The sequence below is a fragment of the Chelonoidis abingdonii genome, chromosome 1, assembly GCF_003597395.2.
Source record: "Chelonoidis abingdonii isolate Lonesome George chromosome 1, CheloAbing_2.0, whole genome shotgun sequence".
In the NCBI taxonomy this organism is placed as follows: domain Eukaryota; kingdom Metazoa; phylum Chordata; order Testudines; family Testudinidae; genus Chelonoidis; species Chelonoidis abingdonii.
In genome coordinates, this window is record NC_133769.1 from 98,107,741 (window position 1) to 98,132,561 (window position 24,821).

A 24,821-nucleotide genomic window follows, 5' to 3' on the forward strand; every position below is an offset into this window, starting at 1 on the left:
AAGAGGTGATATTGGAGAGACAGGCTGAAATACATGCTTGGCCAGAGACCAAGTGGGTGGAGAGGTAGATTTGTGAGTCATCTGCATAAAACCTGTTCATCTGTCATCTTGATGAGGCCAGGGGACGTATTTCAGCTTTGCAAGGCATACCAGGTTCATAGGGCCAGGATCAAGAGACTTTGCCCATAAGATATGTGTTCAGTTTGAAAGTGAAAGTGCCGAAGAGGAATTCTGAAAGACCAGAAATCAGCTGGCCAACTTATATGAGGCAATCACTATGTCAAAGGCACTGTTCACTCCAGCTGAGAAGACTATGGACCCCAGCCAACACTGGAATAGAAACCTTAGGGAGTTGGTGCAGGTCATGCCTGAGTAACAAACAGAAAAGGCAACAGTTTTAAAGTTTTTCTGTAAGCCTGTTTCAGAGACTCCACAACCACGGGATAGGGCCTTACGGGTTACAGCTAATACTGTTTATTAATTTAGATGGTTGCGCGTTTCATGAGTGTCAAGCTGCATCACAGGAATACAATGCTATAGGATCAGGATCGCTCAGCTATCACTTAAGGCACCCATATGTTCATGGAACTATAGCAGCTGTTTAACAGTACACAGCAACAGTAGATAGGCTGCAGGATAAGCTCCCACAGTAGAAACTGCAAGGGAATTTTAAAGTAAATAAAATATCATTAAAATTTGGACAAGACACTATGGCTAGCACGGTGGGATTTCATCTTACCTTATGCCCACATTATGGTTCCATACACAAAAAGCAAAACTCTAACCCAACCCTGCTTAGCATCTAAGATCTCATGAGACCATAAAACCCCCAAAATGGGTTATGGCTTATGACAGTTTAAGTCTAGGTCAGCACTGGTGGAAAGATCTGGTTATGAGCTTTCTGAAAACCAAAATCCCTTTGAGTTCTGGACTGATGGACTTGAGAGACTTTGGGAGTATCCAGTTCATCCTGTGATTGTTTGTGCAGAAATTCTCTTTGCATGTCAACTAATACAGATTTGTTGGTTGTCTTTCTTTAAAGAAAGTGATATGTCTTAAAGTAACCAAGCTTTTCAGCTGGTGGAGTTCAAATATGCATCAAATTAAGAGGTTGAACCAAATTGTGCCAAACTCAATGGTATCTAAGCATCTTAGCTGTGACCATTAACACTGACAAACTGGTCCAACAAGAAGAATTTTTCCCATGGAGAGTTCCTTCTTCATGGTTACATCCTTCAGACAGCTTATTCCTCATAATTTTCATTTTTGGGGCTGGTGACAGATCCCAAACTGACAGCCTGTGGAGACTGCACCTCTACACAGAACAGGTACAGTAACACATACTTGGGATCTGTAGCAGGACCTTACCCAGTCTGACTTCAGGCCCATCCATTGCTTCAGTTTCCCCTCTGACCTGGGGAACCACCAGCTGTTCCTAGCATTGCTGGGTTGCAGAGGTGACATAGATCTCCACCAATGGCTTGGAGTTCACTTCTGGAGTTTATCAAAGTCCTAATCACAAAAAACACCTGTCCCACCCCAGACTCTTAGCAGATATAACTATTCCTCTCAGGGTTTGTCTTGTCCCACAACAGTCTGTAGCCCTTCTCCTGAGTTCAGCTTCCAACCATCCTGGACTCCAGTCAGCACTGTCTTCTCCCTTTTGACAGGGATGGCTGCATCACCTCACAAGGTAATAGTATGAGGGAAACCACCACCTCGTGTGTTCCCAACCCTGGGATTCTCAACAATTCAGCTATCTGCCCTATAATCCAATTGGCCTTATCTTCCCTTCTCAGGACCTCTTCTTATCTATACAGCTTGATCACCTCACTTACTCCTTCCCATCAATTCTCCCACCCTTCCTAAAGTCTCTCTCTAGAATGTCCATCACCTTTCCATTTATCTCCCAGCAGGCCTGGTTTAGTCACATGCTCCTCCTTGTCATGTGACTTCCCCTCATTTCCTTCTCCTGGGGAGGTATCTACGCCTGGTAGGGCTAAGCACCCAGCACTCTTAAAGGGCCAGCTTATCGTATGATAGGCCCCACCACTCCTCCATAATACTTTTTTCTCTGCCAATTCAGGATCATTTCTAGGGTGAGGCGAGAATTCAGCCTTCATGGCCACACTGAGGCTGCCAATAAGAAGGCCAGTTAGTGCAGAATGTTACAGTGGTTTTTATGATGTAGGCTCCTATCTCTTTGGAAAATGCACTCAGTCTGCACAACTGATTTAGCGCAGGCAACTGAACAAGCCATCGGCGGGGTCTGGAAAGGATCAGAACTAGTGACCTAACACTTTACACTTCAGTAGCACCTTACATCCAAGGAACTAACAGCACTTCATGAATGTTAATTGCACAGCAGCCCTGCTGAGGGATGCATAGGGATCCTTTCACCCAGCAATGCAATGCGAGTGCCTCTAGAATGGAAGGCACCAGCTTTTTAAATACTATATCAACTGTATAGCAACACTAAACAACAAATTACCACAGAAAATGGATGGCCTCCAGCAACGGGCTCTCAGAGCACAGCACAGTTTCTGGACTGATACGGTGATACAATGGATATAATGTAGCTGTAGCCCTGTTGGTTGCAGGATATTAGAGAAACAAGGTGGGTGAGGTAATAGCTTGTATTGGACCAACTTCTGTGGGTGAGAGCCAAAAGCTTGTCTCTCTCACCAACGGAAGTTGGGCCAATAAAATATAGTGACAATATCACAAAGCCACTCCAGATGAATGTGCAGTGCTGAGGTTTTATTCAACTGGAATATGGCTCCTTTGTGCGGGTTTGTTTATTTGCCCAGCTCCAGATAACGTTCATAGACATTACCCTGGTGAATAAGTTGGACACAGCTGATTCCCTGCCTCTCTGAGCCATGTTGGTGATACCTGATCTGCCCTACCCTATTCACCTCCACTTACTTCCGCTTCAAAGGTAAGTAAATGGTGCACCTGAGATGACCTTTAGAATTTTTAATCTTTTTTTTTAATCACTTTAGGTTCATGCAAAGTTATGCAATAGCTATGCTAGATAAAGAACAGCTTCCTCCCCCAAAGAACTACACCAATGTGAATGAACAAGCACCTTACAAAACAATTCAGACCAAAGACAGGATAGTATGCTTGGAATGCTTCACAGACTAGTCAGGGGATGCCTGGGGGGGCATGCTGAATGAAGTGCCCCCCCCCCCCCAATTGGCCTGCCGGGGGCAAGGAGGGAGAGGGGCTCTGAGGAGAGAAGATAAGAGGAGTGACACTGAGGTGAAGAGACTTGTGTTGGAAGGGGAGGGTTGGAACAAATAGCTAAGCACAGAGAAGTGAAAGTCCAGTCAAAACTGTAGAAAGTTCTCTGAATGTCCAGAGGCTCTGGCTTTGGCTGCTTCTGTCCCTACCAGCTGGAGTCTCAAGTTTTGTTTCTTTTCTTCTCCCCCCCACCCCCCTTCTCCTCTGTCCTTTTCCATTGTAGTTTTTATGTTTTGTTCTTTTAACTCGTAATCCTTATTAACTCGTAATCCTATATCCTTATCCTATGATTCTTCTCTCTTTTTCACTCTCTTTCCCTTCTCTTCAGCTAGGAATATTTGAAAGTCAGAAGATGGAAAGGTTAAAAATTCACTGTTCACCTTTTCTCCTCTCCCACTACAAACAACCCCTCCCCTGCCCACCATGTTCCACAAACATTGTAACACACACACATACACACCCCTGCAGAAACACAGCCACCCCTGTACCACACGTCAAACACTAAAATTGAAACAAATACAACATCCCCTACAGCAATATTAAATATTCACCTTGTCTCTCTGATATTAAATAATGACACCTAGCCCTAACGGTAGTGCATTTCTTCTTCAACCCCCCCGTGCAAATGTTTATTAATTTGTCCTCACAATATCCCTGCAAGGTAGGAAATTAAGTATTATTATCCGCAGTCTACAGCTGAGGAACTCATACGCAGATGTTATGTCATTCCTGACAAATACACACCCACAAACCTAAACAAGAACTCTATCTCCAGTACACCTCCCCCAGCCTATGTGAACATATACCAGCCCGTGTTAAACAATGGCTTAGCCAGCTCAGTTTAAAATAAGGGGACTTCTAGAGTTTACTCCCATTAAAAGCAGCACGCTATCACATGCTGCCTGAGAACACAATCCGTGTCAACAGTACAGTCAAGGAACAAAAACCCACAGGTAAAACCGGAGTCCTGTTCCAATATTTATGGGGTAACATTTGATAACTTCTCCCACCCACTTGATCAGTGAAAATACAGGGCATTTCTACTTCCTGTCCCATATAACCTGGGCATCTCCTGCCTAGCAGCTTCAGTAGGCAGGTTATTGAGAGGGAAATGAACCCAGACATGTGCATGGAGAGAGTAACTTGCTGGCTGATTAAGAAAGCTGGGATGGGCAGGGGATCTGATAGAAGATGTGGATGCTGAGCGGAGAGAGGAGGTAATAAATGTGAGTGCTGGTGTCTGAAGGAAGGGAACAGAGCTAGATATGCTAAGGCTGTGAGCAAGAAGCCCCAGAGATATCTACAATGCAGAGGAAAGAGGTGTTACTGAAAGATCCTAATATTTTCAACAATATCTATAATTTTTGATTTTGCATTTGCAGTATTATCATAGTTGATCTGCCTTGCACTATAGCTTAATCCAAACACTTGGTTTAGTCAAAAAGTTGGGAAAATCCTGCCTTTCACACACAAAAGTGAAAGAGCAACTAACCTATTGGAATGTTTTATTGAATTATCTTGAAGTGAGACAAGGTGGGTGAGGTAATATCTTTATTGGACCAACTTCTGTTGGTGAGAGAGACAAGGGTTCCCAGCAACAACATTGACTTGGCTACAGCTACCCTGCAGTTACTACTAAGTGTTCTTTCTGGCTAGTCCTAGGTATTGCGCTGTCTCCACGGAAAGACAGTACACCTCCTTGACCTTGGACAACTGCATTGACAAAGCCATTAAGGAACAAGGAAGAAACACTGCTGTGGGAGCCAAGGGAAGTAAAATGAAGACATGGATAATTAAGTTGGTCTAGGCTGTAAGGCCTAAATACTTGTGCCTAAATACATTGGGTCAGATAATACCTTATGCAGAAAACACCCACATAGGAGACAGAAAGCTCCATTCTTCCTCCCGCTCCAGAGTTTCCACCTCAGAACACGTAAATCAGGCCCCTAAATCTGAGAATCTCCTGAGTTCTATGCAAATTTTTCAGATCACCAGAGGCTTAGGAAGGCCAGGAAGCTTTGTGGCTGCACAAAGTCACCAAGGCAACAAAGTTCTCAAATGAGTCATCCTCCCATGGGCTCCCCCTGGCTGCTGTCCCTGAACAAACCACTTCTTCTCTCAGGATGGGTAGCATAATGCTAAGTAGGTCAGCACAGTATTACTGTCTGGAGTTCTTGGGGGTTTCTGGGAGTGGGGGGCAATGCTGCAGGGTACGAGGTCTCCAAGTTCAGTAGACTTTGTTTTCTTCATACAAAGTAAAGATTGATGTCGGGGCCATGTTAGACAATTCTGCCAAACCTGCAGCCTTAGTGTCCCCATGTCATCCCACCACAGACATTAATTATTATTAACCATTTATATTTTGGTGGTGCCCAAAGGTTCCAGTCAAGATCAGGGCCCGTTGTGCTAGGTGGTGTACAAACGTAAATGAAAGGACAATCTCTACCCTACAATCCAATAGACAAAAGAACAGATAAAGCAGGGGTGGGCAAACTATGGCCCGCAGGCCAGATCTGACCTGCCAGCCATTTTAAGCTGGCCTTTGAATTCCTGCTAGAGAGTGGGGTCTGGGACTTGCTTTGCTCTGGCGCTTCAGCTGGGGTGCAGGGTCGGGGGCCACTCCACGCAGCTCCCGGAAGCTGCAGGATGGTCCCCCTCCAACACTCCAGTGGGAGCTGCAGGGGTGGTGCCTGCAGACAGGGTGGCATGAAGAGCTGTCTGGCCGCACCTCTACATAGGCACTGGAGCAGGGACATGCTGCTGCTTCCGGGAGCTGCTTGAGGTAAGCACCACCCGGAGCCTACACCCCTGAGCCTCTCCCCACACCCCTGCCCCAGCCCTGATCCCCTGCCTGCCCTCCAAACCCCTCGATCCCAGCCCGGAGCACCTTCCTGCACCCCAAACTCCTTAGCCAGCACCTCCAGCCAGACCCTTCATCTTTTCCTGCACCCCATCCCCCCTGCCCCAGTCCTTATCCCCCTCCCACACCCAGAACTCATTTCTGGCCACACAACCAGAGCCATCAGCTCCTCCCACACCCCAAACCCAATTTCATGAGCATTCATGGCCTGCTGTACAATTTCCATTCACAGATGTGGCCCTCAGGCCAAAAAGTTTGCCTACCCCTGAGATAAAGAGTTGGGCCCAGGGATGTAACAGAACCATCAATGAACATGGAGATGATTGGCACAGATTTGCTAGTTTCATCTGTGACTAGTTAGGGAGAAAGGGCGGGAGGCAAGGGGAGGTAGAGTAAGGGAGCAGGAAAAGAAAGAAAGAGGGATAGTCACACCCAGCCAGAGTCAACTGGATGGGTTTTGTAGATTTTGCAGCAAGGGTATCTTGGATTTAAAGGAGGACAGAGTAGTGGGTTTATACATTTTGGGAGGGGGCGGTGTTAAACTTGGCAACGGTTAGGCTGCTGGTGCACTGGTACTGCTGCCTGTCATGCTGACCAATATTGTCTCATTTCCTTGTGCTCCCCCATCTGCCTGTCTGTACCTAGCTGTTGTTCCTTGTCTTATACTTTGCTTATAAGTTCTTTGGGGCAGGAATTCTCTTTTTGAACTAGATGAGCTCTTGAGGTCTGTAACAGGATGGCACCCACCAGCACAGGTGCCCGTTGGTCGAGCGCATGTGTATACATTCTCTGTCTGTGATTGTGGCAGGTCACATACAAACCCCTTCTGGGTAAACAGTCTAACAAGGGCCTATCTCACTACCTCTCTATTGGAATGTCTCTGTAGCCCTCCCCGGGCTCAGTCCCACAGCCCCTCTGGGCTAGCCTTCAAATAGTCCCTTTACCCTACTATGGTGCTGTGCTTCCAGGGCTTCCTCCCTGGAGACTATTCACCTCGCTGGGCCTTTCTGGCCCCAACTCTCCAGCTGGACCACTAAACAGTTCAGTCCCCTTCTGTGGGGAGGGTGGAGTGTCACCATCTAAAGTTCAGCCCCCTTCCATGGGCCTGATGCTACTTCCCTAATGGTTGGTGGGGGGGACCAGGGCTCGCCCACCACTCCAGGTCCCAGCCCAGTGACCCTACAAATAGCAACTGACTGCTGCATTCCTTTAACTAGACTGTAAAAGCAGCAAAGAATCCTGTGGCACCTTATAGACTAACAGACGTTTTGGAGCGTGAGCTTTCGTGGGTGAATACCCACTTCGTCAGACACAGGTAGTGGAAATTTCCAGGGGCAGGTATATATATGCTAGCAAGCAAGCTAGAGATAACGAGGTTAGTTCAATCAGGGAGGATGAGGCCCTGTTCTAGCAGTAGAGGTGTGAAAACCAAGGGAGGAGAAACTGGTTCTTGTATTGGCCAAGCCATTCACAGTCTTTGTTTAGTCTTGAGCTGATGGGTGTCAAATTGCAGATGAACTGAAGCTCAGCAGTTTCTCTTTGAGTCTGGTCCTGAAGTTTTTTGCTGCAGGATGGCCACTTAAGGTCTGCTATAGTGGCGGTTATGTAGTTTGAGAATTCTACAACCGATTCTGCTCTACCCCCTCAGACAGACTAACACCTACAAATCACCACAATGCATTCTCAAACTACAATACCTGCCTTCCTACTGCAAGAACAAACCCAAGAAAGAAACAACAGGACTCGACTGGCCATCACATACAGCCCCCAGCTAAAACCACGCCGCACGAGGAAATTAGGAAAACAATCAACAGAGCCAGACGTGTACCCAGAAGCTCCTACTGCAAGACAAACCCGAGAAAGAAACAACAGGACTCCACTGGCCATCACATACAGCCCCGCAGCTAAAACCCCTCCAACGCATCATCAGGATCTAACAACCCATCCTGGACAATGATCCCACACTTTCACAGGTCTGGTGCAGGCAATCCTTGCCCACAGACAAGCCTGCCAACCTGAAACGTATCTCACCAGCAACTGCACACACGTACCATAGTACTATCTAGCTCAGGAAGCCAATCCATGCACAAACCTCCATGCCAACTCTGCCCACATATCTACACCAGCGAACCATCACAGGACCTAACCAGATCAGCCATACCATCACCGGTTCATTCACCGTCTGCACCGTCCACCAATGTAATATATGCCATCATATGCAAGCAATGCCCTTGCTATGTCATCGGCCAAACTGGACAGTCTCTACGGAAAAGGATAAATGGACACAAATCAGTATTAGGAATGGCATATACAAAAAACGTGTAGGAGAGCACTTCAACCTCCCTGGCCACACTATAGCAAGACCTTAAGGTGGCCATCCTCAGCAAAAAAACTTCAGGACCGAGACTTCAAAGAGAAACTGCTGAGCTCAGTTCATCTGCAAATTTGACACCAATCAGCTCAAGACTAAACAAAGACTGTGAATGGCTGCCAATTACAGAACAGTTTCTCCTCCCTTGGTTTTCACACCCTCAACGCTAGAACAGGGCCTCAATCCTCCCTGATGAACTACTCGTATCTCTAGCTTCTTGCTAGCAATATATATACCTGCCCCTGGAAATTTCCACTACCTGTGTCTGACGAAGTGGGTATTCACCCATGAAAGCTCACGCTCCAAAACGTCCGTTAGTCTATAAGGTGCCACAGGATTCTCTGCTGCTTTTACAGATCCAGACTAACACAGCTACCCCTCTGATATTTAACTAGACTATATCACTGCTATGATTCCCTGGGCACTTCCCTGTGGCCCAAGCACCTTCACAAACACTTCACCTTTATCACAGGGTGAAAGTCTCTGAACAACAGCTTGTTTCAGTCCCAGCAGCTAGCCAGAAGCTCCTTCTCTGCTCCCTGAGTCACTGCTGGCAATTGAGGGTTCTTCTTGCTTCAGTCCCAGCAGCCAACCAGAAGCACCTTCTTGCGCCCCTGGTCCCAGCCAAGAACTGGCTTTTCTCAGTCCCAGCAGCCAGCCAGGAGCTCTTTCTCTGCTTCCTGCCAGCAACTGCTCTGGCCACAGTCCTGTAGCTCCTTCATCTAGCCAGGAACACCATCCACACTCCTCCAGGCAGCAACTGACTCTGGTTCTACAGCTCCTTTTATCTAAGCCTGCTGGGCCCTGATTGGCTGCTCCTTGCAGTCTCTCCAATTGGCAGCCTCTCCCATGCAGCTGCTCAAGACAGCTTGGAGGGCTCTCCTCCACTGACCTTTCTGGGATGGGATGTGGTAGGATTGGGAGGCCTCTAGCAGGGGGCCTCTGGACTTAATACATCCCATCACAAGGTTCCTTCCAGGACTACATTTCTATGATTCTATGACAAGGGCTCCTAGATGCTACAATAATACAAATAATAAATAATAGTAAAAGAAAGCACAAAGGTGTTTGAGGGAGAAGCTGACTGGTAGGTGGTCATGCCTAGGTAGCTGCAGATGGAAGTCAACATTGTACTAAGTTACTAGAGCTATGAGGTAGGACAGGCTATGTTGCAAAGGGCCTTAAAGCCCTTTTGTTTCAAACAGTGGTGAAGGGGGAGCCAGTGGAAGGACTCAGAAAGAGGACTAATGTGGTCATAGTGATGATCCAGCGAGGCCTTATCTACGCTAGGAAAATGCATCATATTGGAAAATATGTTCACACACACATTTTAACTAACATGATGTTCAGCACAGTTTTGGCCTTAGTGCGGGCAAAGTCAGTTGTGTTAAAAATGTGCTGTAGTTAATTCATCAGGTTAACATGTTTAAACATGGCTGATCCCTGTCTACACTAGGTGCTAAGGTGTGTTCACCCTCACATTATTTAAAATACGTTAGTTAACATGTTTTCGAATATGCTGCATTTTCCCTGTGCAGCCATGGTGGGAAAAGATTGTAGCAGTAGCATTTTGAATGAACTTGAGGGACAAAGATGCAGAAGTCAAGGCTAGCGAGGAGGAGGGAACGATAGTCCAGGCACAAGATGATGAAGGCCTAGATGAGCGTTTTGGTCGCATGGACAGTTTTGCCTGAATAATGACAGAGTAAAACACTCAGGATATGGCTCTTTTAAACACTCTTCTACACACATACATAAGGCTCTTTAAATAAAGTGTGTCATTGTTATTTCAAAGAAGAGGAGTAAAGCGCTACACACACCCTTTGCCTCTTTACCTGAAGCTCTTATCAAACTAGATGATGCCTTTCTGGAACAACAGGCAAGATTCTCAGATGGTGTAAATCAGCATAGCTCCACTGACTTAATTAGAGCGACACCTCTTTACACTAGCTGAGGATCTGGCCCAATGTCCCTTCAGGACACAATGCCCACATGTTTCAAACCTGGTTGTGCCTATAGCTGGGCAGGTAAGGCACCTACATAGAAGAGGCTGGTGTGAGATGGCTTCATCTAGAGCTGCGGGTGCTCAGCACTTCAAAAAACTAGGCCATTTACCTTTAAATCAGGGGTTCTCAAACTGGGGGTCAGGACCCCTCTGGAGGTCGCAAGGTTATTACATGAGGGGGTCACGAGCTGTCAGCCTCCACTCCAAACCCCACTTTTCTGCCAGCATTTATAACAGTGTTAAATATATAAAAATCTGTTTTTAATTTATAAGGGGACTTGCACTCAGAGGCTTGCTATGTGAAAGGGGTCACTAGTACAAAAGTTTGAGAACTACTGCTTTAAATGCTTTCCTCTAAGGGCAAACTCCTGCATGAGTATTTTGTGTTAATGAGGGTTATTTAATATCGCACAAAGAGGGCTGCAATTTGCAGATAGCTTCAAAAGTTTTTAAGGTCACCAGGGACTATTATGCACATCTCAGCTGACCTCTCGCAGAACAAAGGCTATAGAGCTTCACCCTGTGTGGTGGAACTAGAGCACATCTTCCAGACAGGCATCCGGTCTGGCTTTAATAATCCCAGCAGCGCAGAATCCACCATGTTTCTTGTTAAGTTGTTCCAGTGGTTAATTTCCCTCACTGATTAAAAAAAAAAAAGTGTGCCTTATTTCTAGTGTAGCTTCAACTTGGACAGCCCATGTCTGTGTCTTGATGGTGCTGTAACTAGAATCTTTTTTTTTTCTGTCCTAAAATCAGAGGGAGATGTGTGATCAGTGCTAGTGTCCATTTTCTGCTTAATAAGTATGTATGAAACATCTGCACTCCGAAAATTGTGCACGTTCAAAGGAGAAGCTCTAGCTGTAATTTTGGTCAGCTGATGTTAAAGATTCTAATGTGTTAGCACTGATGTGCTCCCAGACCTGATTGACACAAACGATAGCTGCACCCAATGCAAAAGAAGCCGCATCAACAGCAAGAGTTACTAATTTAGCTGCGTCACAGGACATCAAGAAATTTCTGGTTATTAATTAATTCTTCTGAAAACTTTTGGGCGTGTTGAATTTACCTCCTAGGTAACATTCTTTGATAATAGCTTCTTCAGGAGATTTACCAGTGTGAACACACTAGAAATAGCTCTTTTTCTTGTAGTAAATTCCAGTACAAGAAATGACTGTTGCTCTTTCATATTTGTGTTTTAATGGACAAGTTTTCACCACAGCTTCCACTGCTGAGATGTTGGGTGGATTCTTTGATTCAGCATTTACAGCAAATTCAACATCATCAGTGAAGAGTTTTATTAAGCAAAATCCTTGGACTTCTCAAATGTTATTCCTATGCATCTAAATGTTTTGAGCCTCCCTCAGATTGTGGTAGTGCTCTTCATTTGTCCTAGTCATTGTTACGTTCTTAACATAGTGTTGCAATAATAGACTTTGTTCATCAATGACAGGAAAACAGCTGGCACCAAAATGGCACCCTATGATATACTGATATAAAAAGTGCAAAGTGGGTGTAAGAAGCAACCAGTGGAAGCACTGTATATCCACTTTGCACTAGTAAAAATGACTGCACAGGTTCACACAGCAGTGGAGAATCTGGCCTCAGGAGCCTATGCCAAAGTTATTGTATTTGTGGTTTTTATCCAGTTTTCGTGTACAAAATTGTAGAATTATGTTCTGCTTCTAATTCAACATTGCATAGCCTAATCAGTACTGCAATGTCTAAAAACATTAGCTCATGCCAAGGTTCATTTCCAATTCCATTACCATGGACTAGTTCTCACCATTTATAATTACTTGTAAATATTGGAGCAATGACAGTGTAGGCACTTCACAAGCAGAGAGGGTGGCATGATCCCTACTCCAAAGAGCTTGCCTGAGTCAGACACATTCATTACAGTACAGTCATAGAAGATACACCAGCTGAACAACCTTTAGAGCAATCAGGCAGGTGTCTATTTTTTTAAAATTGTATTTGTCTTTGGCTGGTTCACTGAAAATCTTCTTAGAAGTGCTTTTTAAATAGGGCTTTGAACTTCAGTTCTTACTATTTTACATGCTTCAAATGTACAGCTGATTCATCTGTTCTGAAGTGCTTTCTTCACAGAGTTGGCCTCTCTTTCATTTGCAGGTCCAAATTCACTGTGGCCACATCTTCATGGACTGTGACGGAGTTCCACCTGCTTGTGCCAGTGATGAGTTTGACTGTAGTCTCTGTTAGATATTTTAATATCTTTTATTTTTGCTTTTAAGTTACTTTTTTTTTGCATAATTTTTTGGGGTTTCTCCTTCTTTTTGGGACATCCCCTTTATTACCCAGGCTGCTCTTCCTTTTGTATTTCCAGCCAATGTCCTTAGCCTCCTGCCATTTGTGAAATTTTCCATTTTCATACTAGCATGCGCTACGTCAGCCGAATGGCTTTTGTTTGCATGATGAAACATAAAATGTGCTTTGAATCTCTCTTCCACATTGAGGTGAGTGCACATTTTTTTACCCATTTGTCTGTTTCTCTCCAGGCCCATAGCTGACAGCTACCACAATCTTTTCCTACTGTCAGTTCCGCTTCTGCAAGTGACTTCTTTCATGCTTCATGCAAATTAAACCCCTTCACAATCCACGTGGGGGTAGGATCCCAGAACTTGGGCTCCTGCCAGAGCCTGAACTTTTATGAATTAAACAGCCCCATAGCCCGAGCCCTGCAAACCTGAGACAGCTGAGATGTGGTGTTTAATTGCAGTGTAGACATACCCTCTGAGTACATTTCCAAGACCTGAAGAAGAGCTCTGTCTAAGCTTGAAAGCTTGTCTCTCACCAACAGAGGTTGGTCCAATAAAAGATATTACCTCCCCCACCTGGTCTCTCTAATAACTTGGGACCAACACAGCTACAACACTACTGGATACTGGGGGGAAAAAAGGGAGATCTGGTCACTTAAGACCATGGTACACCTCTCAGAGGTTACACTTCGGAAGAGGTAGTCCTGGCATTCTACACAGGTGCCCCTAGGAGCAATGGCAAGCACAGTCTCTCTGTGTGCCCTTCCTCTAGTAGCTGCCAGAATGTAACCATCTGTATTCTGTTGTTTCTAATGCATGATATTGTGAGTGCACGTGCACACACTCTCTCTCTCTGTTCTGTTTTTTGTGTTAAAGCTTTTCATGTACTGTGTTCACTCATTAACCACAGAGACATTGTATATAAAACAGGCATTTTCACCCTACTGAGGACAAAAAGCTAGTTCAGCCATTAGAGTGAACCCAGCTGAGCTCTGCTTAACCACTTGCACTTCTGTTTGTTAGCCCTCCAACTGCAATCTGGATTCTTCAGTATCATTTGCTTAAAAAATGGTCTTGCTTTTCCATGCACTCTCCCTGCTCCTGTTCTTGTTTATAATCTATTTTCTTGGATGCTGTCATTTTTGCCTGTGAAAAATACTAAACCAAATACTTCACTGGATTTTTTCCCCTCTTTCAGCTCCACAGTAGGATGTCATCCAGATTATATTCCTGGATTATTGGTTTATAAAATATTTACGAACACCAGGAAGATGTAGCATATGAGATTCTAAGACATGCATGTGCATAATCCCTTTGATTTCATTGCTTTACATATTATTTCTTTAAAATACGTGTGGAGAGCTACCTCTTACACAAGAAATTGTCACTTGCCACTGGAGTGCTTCCAATTTACTGCCAGTATTAATTACTTAATCTTTGTAAAGGGACTTTAACTATGTAAAGCGCCATTTGAGTGCTAAGCAAATGATCCTCAGTCTAATTTGTTTGCAACCACTTCTTCATCACCTGGACAGACTTTAGGAGGCTGAGCAAAGGGGAAAAAATCCTCAGTTTAAATTTTAGTAATAAACGTAAACACAACAATTAATTGAAAAATAATACAACATGGTGGGGATAAATTTGAGAGAACCATTTTATCCTCTTCAGGCAGTTCCAAATCTGAAATTGCTTCTTTCCTTTTGTTGGGCTTTGATTTTTTTCTTTCATCTTCCTCTGCCTCGTTCTTCTCTCTTTCTTGATCTTAAACCTTCCCTCTTCCAAATCTTCTCCTTGTCTTAAAAAGAACCTTGTGAAACTGTGGAGTCACTTAGGGTTAGATTCTGACACCCTTCCATTGAACAGGAGACCTTACTCCATGAGCAGTCCTGTTGATTTTCAAGGGGACTGCTCAAAGAGACAGGATTACTCTGCACAGGGGTGTCAGAATCTAGCCCATATAGAAACACCAGGACCAAAGCCAGCCCAGGTATAGCACAAGGTAACTGAGGAAAATGGAAATGCAACTATTTGTACCACAGCAAAATTTCATTCAACAGAATTGAGCATGTCCCTCTGTTTTGTGCTGTGTTGTAGCTGTATCAGTCCCAGGATATTAGACACATAAGGTGGGTGAAGTAATATCTTTTACTGTATAAAGCTTGTCTCTCTCACCAACAGAAATTGGTCCAATAAAAGATATTACTTCACCCACCTTATCCCGCTATTTCCTGAAACTCATTGTTCTAAACCTGGGTAACCAAATTTAGGGGCATCATTTCAGATTTCAGTAGGGGAGGGGGCAACTTTCAGTGGGGGTCCAGGGACTGTTTAGTTCCTTCAAAACTCTTGGATAAAATGTAAAAATCCATAATTAGGCTGTCCCCTTCACAGAGGGGAGAGACCTCATTGTTCTTTGCCTGGAAAAGCTGACACTCTGAAGCAGAAGACATCAGCCCCCAATCTGCTACTGGGCTAGAGCATTGCAGTGCAACACAGGGGGGCTGGGACCAGTCATGCCCTATAATCTTCAAGGTGTGGGGGAAATGTTGGCTTTGGTTATGGGGATGATTGGGCTCCTCTTAGCCACGGTACCATGAGCCAGCCCTCTCGCCAGGCCCACAATAGAGGAGTCCTGCCTACATCCATTAAACTGAGCACTTTCCACTTGTCACACGTGAGACAGAAGATCCATGGCAGATCATCTGCTTCACTGATTCTCTAGCAACCAATACTTCTGGTCACAAATTTGCCAATCACAGCTTCTGGCCCCAAGTGCTGGGGCTAGTCAGTGGCAATGGAGTGTGACGGCGGATATGGTAGGAGCAGAGAGCTGCAGTCAGACAGGTGGGTCCCTGCAGCTGGGCTGCATAGGTTGGGGAGTGGAGGCTTCAGGCTGCCGACAGGGCTCCAAACACCAAAGGTTTCAGAGAGCAGAGCCGGTCTCTGGATCTGGTGTCCGAGTTGTTCACACATGGTAACTGCTCATACATTTCAACTCTCCCTCCCCCATTTCCCCACCCTACCTAAATGATGCCCCTGACCAAATTCCTGTTATGCTCTCAATACCTATTCCTGCCTCTATAAGCAATATTCTTCTTTATATTTATATTTTTTAAACTGTACTTCATTTGTTCCAGTTCCCTCAAGCATTCCAGGAAAGCTCTTTACTACTCAAGAACAGCAAATGTCGCACATCTTGTGACAATTGGATGCCATTCAGCCTGGCTTCTCTTTTCTTTTTTCCTCATTGGTTTTAATTCTTTATCAGGTCCATTTTTACTGATGGGTCTCGTTTGTGTTTTCTTTCATGCCACATAAACTGAAATCAGCACTTCCTTGCTGACTCCTGAGGTCTTAAACATAGTAGGAAACTATTTTATTCAGGCAGCTTGCTAAATTTCAACTTGCATGAGTAGCAGTTACCCAATGCTCTCACTCAAGATTTTGATAATTTTAAATGTGTATTTACAATTCATTTATATCACACTTGGTGATTTCTACAATTCTCTCCTTTTTAAAAATTTCAATCTTGTTTTCAGTGTGTTGGGCATTTACCTTATTTAGTTCAAAGGAAACAGGTATATAGAGGAGACTGTTCTTGACTGCAACTTTATTCACTGCATTTCCAGAAGTAGAGTAGTAGCCCTGCCTGGAATCTGGCATCAAAATAGTGCTAGGTAGAGATTGCTTCTGGCACTATAGTAATATTTGTAACAAGAGACCTGAGAGATGGATACTCAGGAGGGTTAAACAGAAGCTAGGCATGGGGAAGCTGGAGGCCATGAGAGGGGTGGGTGGAAAATCAGGGATGTGAAATTGGGACAATTTCTAAAGATATCATGGTGCTACATAACCATATACAGTTGTCTTCTGCCCTCCCTGCAATAATCAAATACCTTTGCAGGAAAGTGTGTGCATGTATATTTGTGTGTGTGTGTTCACATAGATACACAGAGGTGGATGATACATGTTACCAGCAACTCAAGCTTATAAAAACAGGGATTCCAGATTTCCAAAAATATAGGAGGAGGATTTTTAGGCAGCAACATACCACAAAAAAAATTCCAATTTAACCAAACTATTGGTGACATCCACCATATTTCCAGCTGGTGACTATTGGTTTGGCTGAAAAGCCAGGCCCCCTTACACAAATGTTTAATGGAAAGTGCAGGATATCTCGGAAGGCAGCTTGGACAGTGGACAGGAGGACATGTGGTATGGGCAGGAGTGCATGAGGGCAGATCTATAAGAAGCTGCAAAGAACTTGGTTTCTCTCCCTCTCCATATATTGGTCCCACATTGCTCTGTACACCACTTTACAGGACCAGTTTACCAGACCACATCCCTTCCTTTGCTAGATGGCATGTTGCAAGGTCCAAAAGGTGGTGCTCAGATGTTGGAGGAGGTGGGGCTGCCTACAAGCTGAAACCTGGCTTGCTTGAGATCGGTTCTCATGTGACTTATCTAATTTAGCAAAGTCTGAGTTAGCAACTTTTTCCCAAAATGATGGCAGTGCAGGCAGGATCCAGCAAGACCTCATGGACGATCCAGGATTCTTGCTCCCTCTAACACTGGGGTGTAAAAGGAGAGAAAAATCCCACCCCTCTACAGAAGTCCCTTTTATATTAACTAATCAATAGGTCAACTGCCAATAAATTATTATTGTAATAAAAACATGGTATGTTCCGACTGCATGGAAGATGCTCTCCTTGCCCCCGACTCGCCAGAGCATCTTGGAATGCTGCAGAATCACCGGGTCACTGGTGTAACATAGTTGGAAGGGAAGAGACCCAATTTGCCCCGCAGGCGCCCTTTCCACCAGCATGGGTTAGAGTTATCCAGGACTTCTATGATGTCTCCACTGCGGAATCCTAGCTCATCACACTCCAATGCCTCAAAGTCATACAGGGCTTGGACCCATAGTGTTTGCTGAGGAGGAAGAGACAGGAGAGGTCAGACACAATTCTTATGAATCTCCCCCTCAACACGAACCAAAAGGAGCAAGAAATGTAACACTGGGATATGAAAGCATGATACCAGTATGGAATTCAATGGAAGAGCCATCAGGACCCCAGAAAGTAGAGCCTGAATAAGAGAGACACCTGAGGGTAAGTTCAAGTTATCAGGAACCCCCAGTATCCCTCTCAATATATTCACGCCCCAAAGTAGCACTCAAGTGGCTGGGGCATACAGGAATGGAGCACACGCCACGGAAACACCTTCTAAAGTGACAGGGATGTGCAACATCACATCAGGTATAATACACCGTTCCTCCTTCTGACCTCTCACAGAGAACAGTAAACTTCCTAGCCTCTATGGTGGTTTCCTTGAGAGAAGAGATCATGTAGATGACAGGGGCATATAATGCAAACCATCTACCTGTGAATGTTGAAATGATGGTTCTGTTTGTCTCCGGTACATGGATGCTGCACTCCCTTCTCCATGGTCTCTGAGACGATGAAGCCCATCCTTCCTGTCCAGGCTCCCACTACCTCTGTCCTAGAAAGTGAGGTGCAAGAGAAGCCATTAATATACTCCGATGTGCAACTGGACTGGGGTAGGGATTCAGTTACTGGGTACCAAGGTTTCAGGATCCAGCCAGTGCATATGTCACCTAATACCTCCAAGTAATTTCTTGTCTTCATTATAAGGTCTTTGTTTCCCAGGTGTTCATTGGGCTGCAAGCAACACACCTGACAGGAAAGGACTCCTTAGTCTGTGCCCTTTGGTTTGGACCAAGAATCTCGAGCTGAACAGTTGGGTACAGCTTCCCAATTTCCTCTCTCAGTACCTAGCATTTCAAATGTCCCTTTGGTCATGCCTGCACTTTAGTCAGCCTAAAAGGTCAGTGTGACTGGATCCCACTTTGCATGTCAATTGTCCCTAGCTGGAAGTGTCAGTGTGAGTCAAACTCAATCTGGCTTTAGAGACACAGGATTCATTTTTTGTTGTGGTATACTTTTCTCTTACAAGTATTTCTGCTCTGTATCAAATATGACTCATTGACAGATTTGTCACAAAGGGCCCAATTTTGTGACAAGTTGTATTATTCTGCCAACAGTCCCCTTCCTATATAACGTTGCTCTTGAATGATGGGGTATAGAACTGGCCACTCGCAGAGTGTCCTTTGCCCTCCTTTATTAGGACTCTTTTGCCTTGTGAGGCTTGGTTTTGGATCTCTTCCCCTAGTGGGACAAGTCTTGTCCTCAGATGAGGCCAACACTGTTGCAGCATCTCCTGCTACAGACAGGAGGCAGCCCCTCCTCCCTATGGTAGCCATTTCCTACCAAAATTAATATGGAACAATTGTAGAGGAAACACCATGCACTGCTCTTTCCTCCCATCCCTACAATAAAAGCATTTTTTGTATTCACCTTCACCATCTCTGCCCAGGCCCAGGACTGAAGGATGACACACTGGGAGCTCCCAGCAGAGAAAGAGAGAACCCAGGACTCACATCAGAAACAGGAAGCATGTGGAACGTGCTCAAAGAAACCAAACTTTCCCAGTGGTAACCAACTCATTTCCCATTCCCAGAGTGCACCATAGTGCCGAATCTGATCACCACAACACAGCAAAAGAAACGGGCTGCACAGCTGGGCTTGTCTGAGAGACTGCACAGACGTTCCTAGACAGGAGTGTGAGTGAGTGTTGGTCTGTGCTCCCAGTATGACTTTCAGTCTTGTCCCAAGCTCAACATTTTGCCATACGTGGCCATTCTTGCAAGACTGGGTTTGCTGTTCCCAGCCGTCCAGTTAGAGTGTCACTTGCCTGTTGAGTTCGGATTTTTACAGGTCCATCCCATAAACTCTGATATTTAGAGGACAAAATAGAAGTTCACATATTTATTTCAGTCCACCAGATGTCACCATACGTTGATGCTACATCACAATGTGAAGAAGCAGTCATGGCAATGCACTTAAACAATTAGGTAAACAGCCTGGCTCCTAGTGAGCAGAGACTAGCATGTTCTGCAGTCCAGGCTTATCCCAGCTAACCCCTCTTTCCCAGTGATACCTGTTGCTGCACGGGTGGTGAGGGATCTGTATATCTCTTGGACATTGATGCTCGGATTTCTCCAGCTGCTCCACTCAGACGGAGTCCTTCCTGTGCCCCCCGTTCCAGGCTCCCACCACGCCTCTCCTGGGGGGAAGAATGATAAAGGTCAGGCCAAGTCTGCTTCCCAAAATGCCCTTGCTGCTATCCTGGCAATCAGTACTCCTTCCTTTCCCTCTCCAGATCTCTGTCCTCCCACTACTCTCCCTAAACCTAGGGCCTATGCAAAGGACGACTCCTGCTCCTCTGAACAAACTGACAAATCTGGGATCCTGGATTTTGTCTCTTCACCACAGCCACTCCCCCTCAGAAGTGCAAGTGGGGATTTGGGGCTCTGAGTCCAAATACATGGATGGGTTTGGGGCCTGCATTTGTCCCCTTATTACATACACAAGGTGAGTTGGGCCCCAATATTCCCACCAGTAAACAATCATGTGTGGCTGAGGCCCCACCTCCCCCTTTACAGAAAGAGAAGAGCATGTCTGGGGCCTATTTACCCACTGCAAATAAGAGTGGTTGTGAGACCTTGGTTAACTGCCCAGACCCAGACTTTCAAGGGCTCAGCACCCATAATGAAGCCAGATTTTTGGTAGAGCTCAATATCCAACATGCACCCGCAGGGCTGAGCTCTTTTGAAAACTCTTGCCTCAGACTTAATTTGTCTCTGCACCTGGTTCTACTTATTAATTCTTATTATCATTGCTGAAGTGCCTATGAGCCCCAGTCGTGGCCCAAGTCCCCATTGTGCTAGGTGCTGTACAAACCCTCATCACAACAGCAATGGAGTGGAGCATTGGCTGCAACCTCCCCTCCCGTATTCTTTCATTTACCTGTCTACATCTTGGCACAAATATCATTCCTTTCCCCTTCCTCCCTCTCTCTGCTCTGAGCCACCTTCAACAGGTTGTTTTACTAGTACAATATCTCCTGCCCTGTGCAGGCTATCCTCTGCTGTCAGCTCTCTCCTATATGTGGCCTCCCTTACAGCTAGGTAATGCTTTTTAAAAAAGCCAGATAAGTGGTCTAGAGGGAGTTAACAACACAGAACCCTTTATCAGATTGAAAAATGAATGCTGTTGCCCTTTTGGAGCTGAAAAGAATGTTCCACACGGAGCTGATAAAACTTTATTGCCACAATGAACAAGTCATGCATTTTCTGCTTTGTCTCTAACCACACATCCTGGTAATTTAATGCCAGAGTCCGCTTCCTGGTTAAGCAGCACTGCAGTTACTGTAGTTACCATGTGTTTTCTCTCTCAGCATTGTGTGTGCAATGACGGGCAGCCTGTGCTGCGTCATTCCCTCATTTTCCTGGCACAGAACCACCAAATGGGCATTTGGTGAACAGGGATTTCCCTGCTTCCACAAACATCTTTTGCTGCTTCTTCCTTTAACTCACAAACTGTACTCACATCTCTGGAATTCTGGGACAACTTTATGACCCTTTTTTGCCACCCCTTCTACATCCTGTCCCCAGTTCCTCCACAATACCCTGTTATGTTCCATAACTAATGAGAGAAGCAATTCCTCAATGCAGCCAAACCTTCAGCTATAACAGTGGCAGCACTCTAAGTCCATTCAAGGAGGGAAAGGAACCAAATTCAATTTTTTCTTACAGTTCCACCAATAAACTCAGTCTGCCCTGTGATCCCCTTCCTGTTCTATCCCTGATCCCCTAAACACAGCAGTGTTCCTGCAGCTATTCTGTACCACCCCTTCCTAAAGTTAGACCTGGCTCCCCTTATTCATGCTGATTCACCTCAATCCTGACCTGCAGCATGTCCTGCAGTTCAGTCCTTGGGCCCCTACACAGCTCTGGCAAAGCCTCTCGGTCCTGATTTTCAGCATTCCCTGCTGCAGTCTTCAGCTTGTCGTAAATGGAGACAGCGAATCTCACTAAGTTATGTAATGTGTTTATGATGCACTCATTCAAAAATCTAGGCTGAGAGGCCCTCCAATCTAGAGACCTGACTGGGATTCTACTGAAGGTCTCCAGAGGCAACATTCTACCACTAAATTCATCCCATAGGATGGCTTTCTCGTGTTCTTCGGGGATGGTTTGAGAACCCTGGGCATACCTTTTCTTCTTGGCTCTCATCTCTTAGGAATATCAGCTTCTGCCTAGAGATAGAGGAGGTCTTATAGTACTCCACCAATTTGTTCAGTGACTGGAATTTCTCTGTCCATAAGTAGTAGTTCCCCTTTGTATCCCTCATCACCCTGAAGTGCTGGACATCATCCTCATGCCTGTGATCAAGGGGAGAAATGAACATCAGATGATAATTTGGTTTTCCTCAAATACCTTTAATCCAAAAGCCCTTTGCAGGCTCTGGAAAGTGAAGTCACTGGCATTGCACCTGGACACACTGGATCTGAACATAACCCTGTATGTAAAGGAATCACTCACCAACCAGAAAAATGCAGCCACTTTGAGGATGCATGGCCAAATGGGAGAATCAGTACAGGGCACTGGGGTTCAGACCTTTACTTTCAAAATAAGGGTCATGGGATCTTTTATGACCACTCATGGTTAGAAGCTCGATTCTGCACCTTATTTAAAAGAGGGTAAGGCAGCAGCACGGTGCCCATTAACAAGTGGATCTATGTTGGCTTTAAGCAAAGAGTGCCACCAGATTATAACCTTACCTGAGGTATTTTTCCTCAGGTTAATCCCTAGACAAGATGGGGTGAAGGACTGAGATTTACCCCTTCATACTTGTTGCATAACGTCCACCAGCGCCCAGTGGAACAAGGGATTCCCTCTGAAGAACTGTCTGCAGTCCCAGTGCCATGCAGGGCCCTGCTGGGTTCACGCAGAAGGGGACAGTGTTGGGTCTGAAACAAAGGCCGAGAATGGCTGGACTAGAATAAGTGGCTGAAAAGGGAAACAAGCATAGGGAGTAAGAGGCCCAGGGGGCTGGGAAATGGGGTCTTTTTGATTTATTAGTCAATGTTCATACAGCATTTCAGTATTCCAAGTTGTACATAAATGCTAAGGATTTTTATTATCATAATTGTAAAGCGGCTGGTTCCTGTGCAATTTGGTCAACAGTGATTGAAAGTCATTCCCGTCTGGTGGCTGCTCAGTGGCCTATGTGAAATTGAATTAATGGTGCAAGTCACCTCCTAATGGATATTAAATAACATTCTTGGCCAGTAACTAAAGCCATTAGGCAAAAAAAAAAACATACCTGAAAGGCACATTTTGCATGGTGGGAGATGGTCCACAGAATAAGCTCTGCTCTGCTTCAGAAGGAGCAGGACAACTGGGGTTGTGATTTGGGGATAGGGTATTTGCTGTGTCACTTTAATGGAAAAAGAAACATCTGAGAAGCAGATGCCTCCCTTGTTCCCATTGACTGTCACTGGCACCACGCAAGCTTCCCAAGGTACTGCCATCCTGTCAAGGGGAGGCTAGGGACAGCAGCATTAACCAGAAACAGCAGGAAGACAGTGTAAGTAGCAGGTACCTGACAGAGATGGAGAAGTCACCAGGGGAGTTCTGACTGGCTCGGATGATGAAAGAGCCAACTTCTTTGCTCATGAGTAAGTTCTCTGCCTCATGGCGGGATATCCCTTCATTAAACCAGCTGTCAAGGGGAATAAATCACATGCATGTGAATAAGGAAATGGGTTGGAGAAAAAGAAGGGAAGAGGTGAGAGGAGGGTTGGGAATGAGAAGGGAAAGGGACTAGAGGCTTAGGTAGGATTGTCTCCTGCTAACAGTGCATGTTCTCCAAGTATGGTGTATAGAAACAGAGATGGAGAAAATGGCCCTTTATGAAGACCAACTTCCTTCCCCCTTCCCCTTTCCAGTGTCCAAAATGAGGAGCTGCTGCTGCTCAGAAAAGGATCAAAGTGGAAGTGTTTCAGCCCAGCTATTACTCTGTGTGTGTGAGAGGGAAAGGTTAGTGAAGACCTAATTCCTATGTGAGATGCATAATGAACGGGCTGATTCCAGCGCTCCAAGTGTGCCAGGAAAAATCTGCTAGCGTAACACCCTGTGGCATAGGCACCTCAGCAAACTCTGTAAATGCAGCATGAAAGGAGAGGACTTTGGTGCCAAAAATACAGGCCTGTATTTGCTTGTTGAACTAACAGAGCAAGTCCCACAGCTCAGCCAGTAGATGGAATTGACACATACAGTATCACCAACTCTCAGGATTTTTTCCACTAGTAACATAATTTTGTCTGGGGCTGGAGGAGCCAGTCTGGGAACGACCTTGTGTGAATTTAAGCCCTCCAACTGGCTTCCTGCCCCACTTGCCTGCCTCCTGATACTGAGCAAGCAATCAAAGCTACTACAGGAAGAGCTACCCTCTACCCCATAGCAGTGTGAAGTCATTCTCACAGGAGGGGAGGGGAGAGGAGGGAGCAGAAGCAGGGCCGGCTCCAGGTACCAGCGAACGAAGCAGGTGCGTGGGGCAGCCAATGGAAAGGGGTGGCACCTCTGGCTTTTTGGTGGCGGGTCCCTCAGTCCCTCTCGGAGGGAAGGACCTGCCGCAGAAGAATGAAGCGGTGGGGTAGAGCTGCTGCTGAAGTGCTGCCGATCGCGGCTCTTTTTTTTTTTTTTCCCACTTGGGGAGGCAAAAACACTGGAGCCAGCCCTGAGCAGAAGCCCCTAGCAGTTCCGGATGGTGCCTCTCCTTCCTCTTCCCAGCCCTCCTGTAAGCAACTGGCACAGAATAGCGCTTCTGCTCCTCCCCCGTATCCCCTGCCACCGCCAGCCGGGTAACAGTGGAAAGGGCAGAGGGGAGTGACAACCCCACGGCAGACCCCCAGACCTGGGAGAAGGGGGTGAAGAACACCAGGAAGAGAAGAAGTGAGGCTGAGGGGTTGAACTGACAAGGTGTGGGTCTGGAGGAGGTCTGAATTGATGTCTGCTGAACAGAGGAGATCTGAATTGATGGGAGTGGAAGATAAAGTGGTGGGAGGGGCACAACTGATGAGGGTGGAGGTGGAATTGCTGGGCAGTGGGTGGGCAGATATGGAGGTAAAAGCTCC

The 24,821-nt window shown here is 45.7% G+C and overlaps 1 protein-coding gene across 2 annotated transcripts in view; it reads right to left on the reverse strand.

Annotated features, from left to right (window-relative positions):
* Positions 1 to 16,356: 16,356 nt before the first annotated feature.
* Positions 16,357 to 24,821, reverse strand: part of GRAP2 (GRB2 related adaptor protein 2) — a 38,885-nt gene continuing 30,420 nt past the window's right edge. For both annotated transcript variants that reach the window (XM_075068156.1, XM_075068157.1), the window contains 5 exons: positions 23,288 to 23,407; positions 21,896 to 22,064; positions 19,779 to 19,904; positions 18,141 to 18,260; positions 16,357 to 17,690 (listed from right to left, as the gene is read on the reverse strand). In XM_075068156.1, the coding sequence (XP_074924257.1) occupies positions 17,511 to 17,690; positions 18,141 to 18,260; positions 19,779 to 19,904; positions 21,896 to 22,064; positions 23,288 to 23,407 (715 nt within the window). In that variant the 3' untranslated portion in view covers positions 16,357 to 17,510. The remainder of the gene's footprint in view (positions 17,691 to 18,140; positions 18,261 to 19,778; positions 19,905 to 21,895; positions 22,065 to 23,287; positions 23,408 to 24,821) is intronic.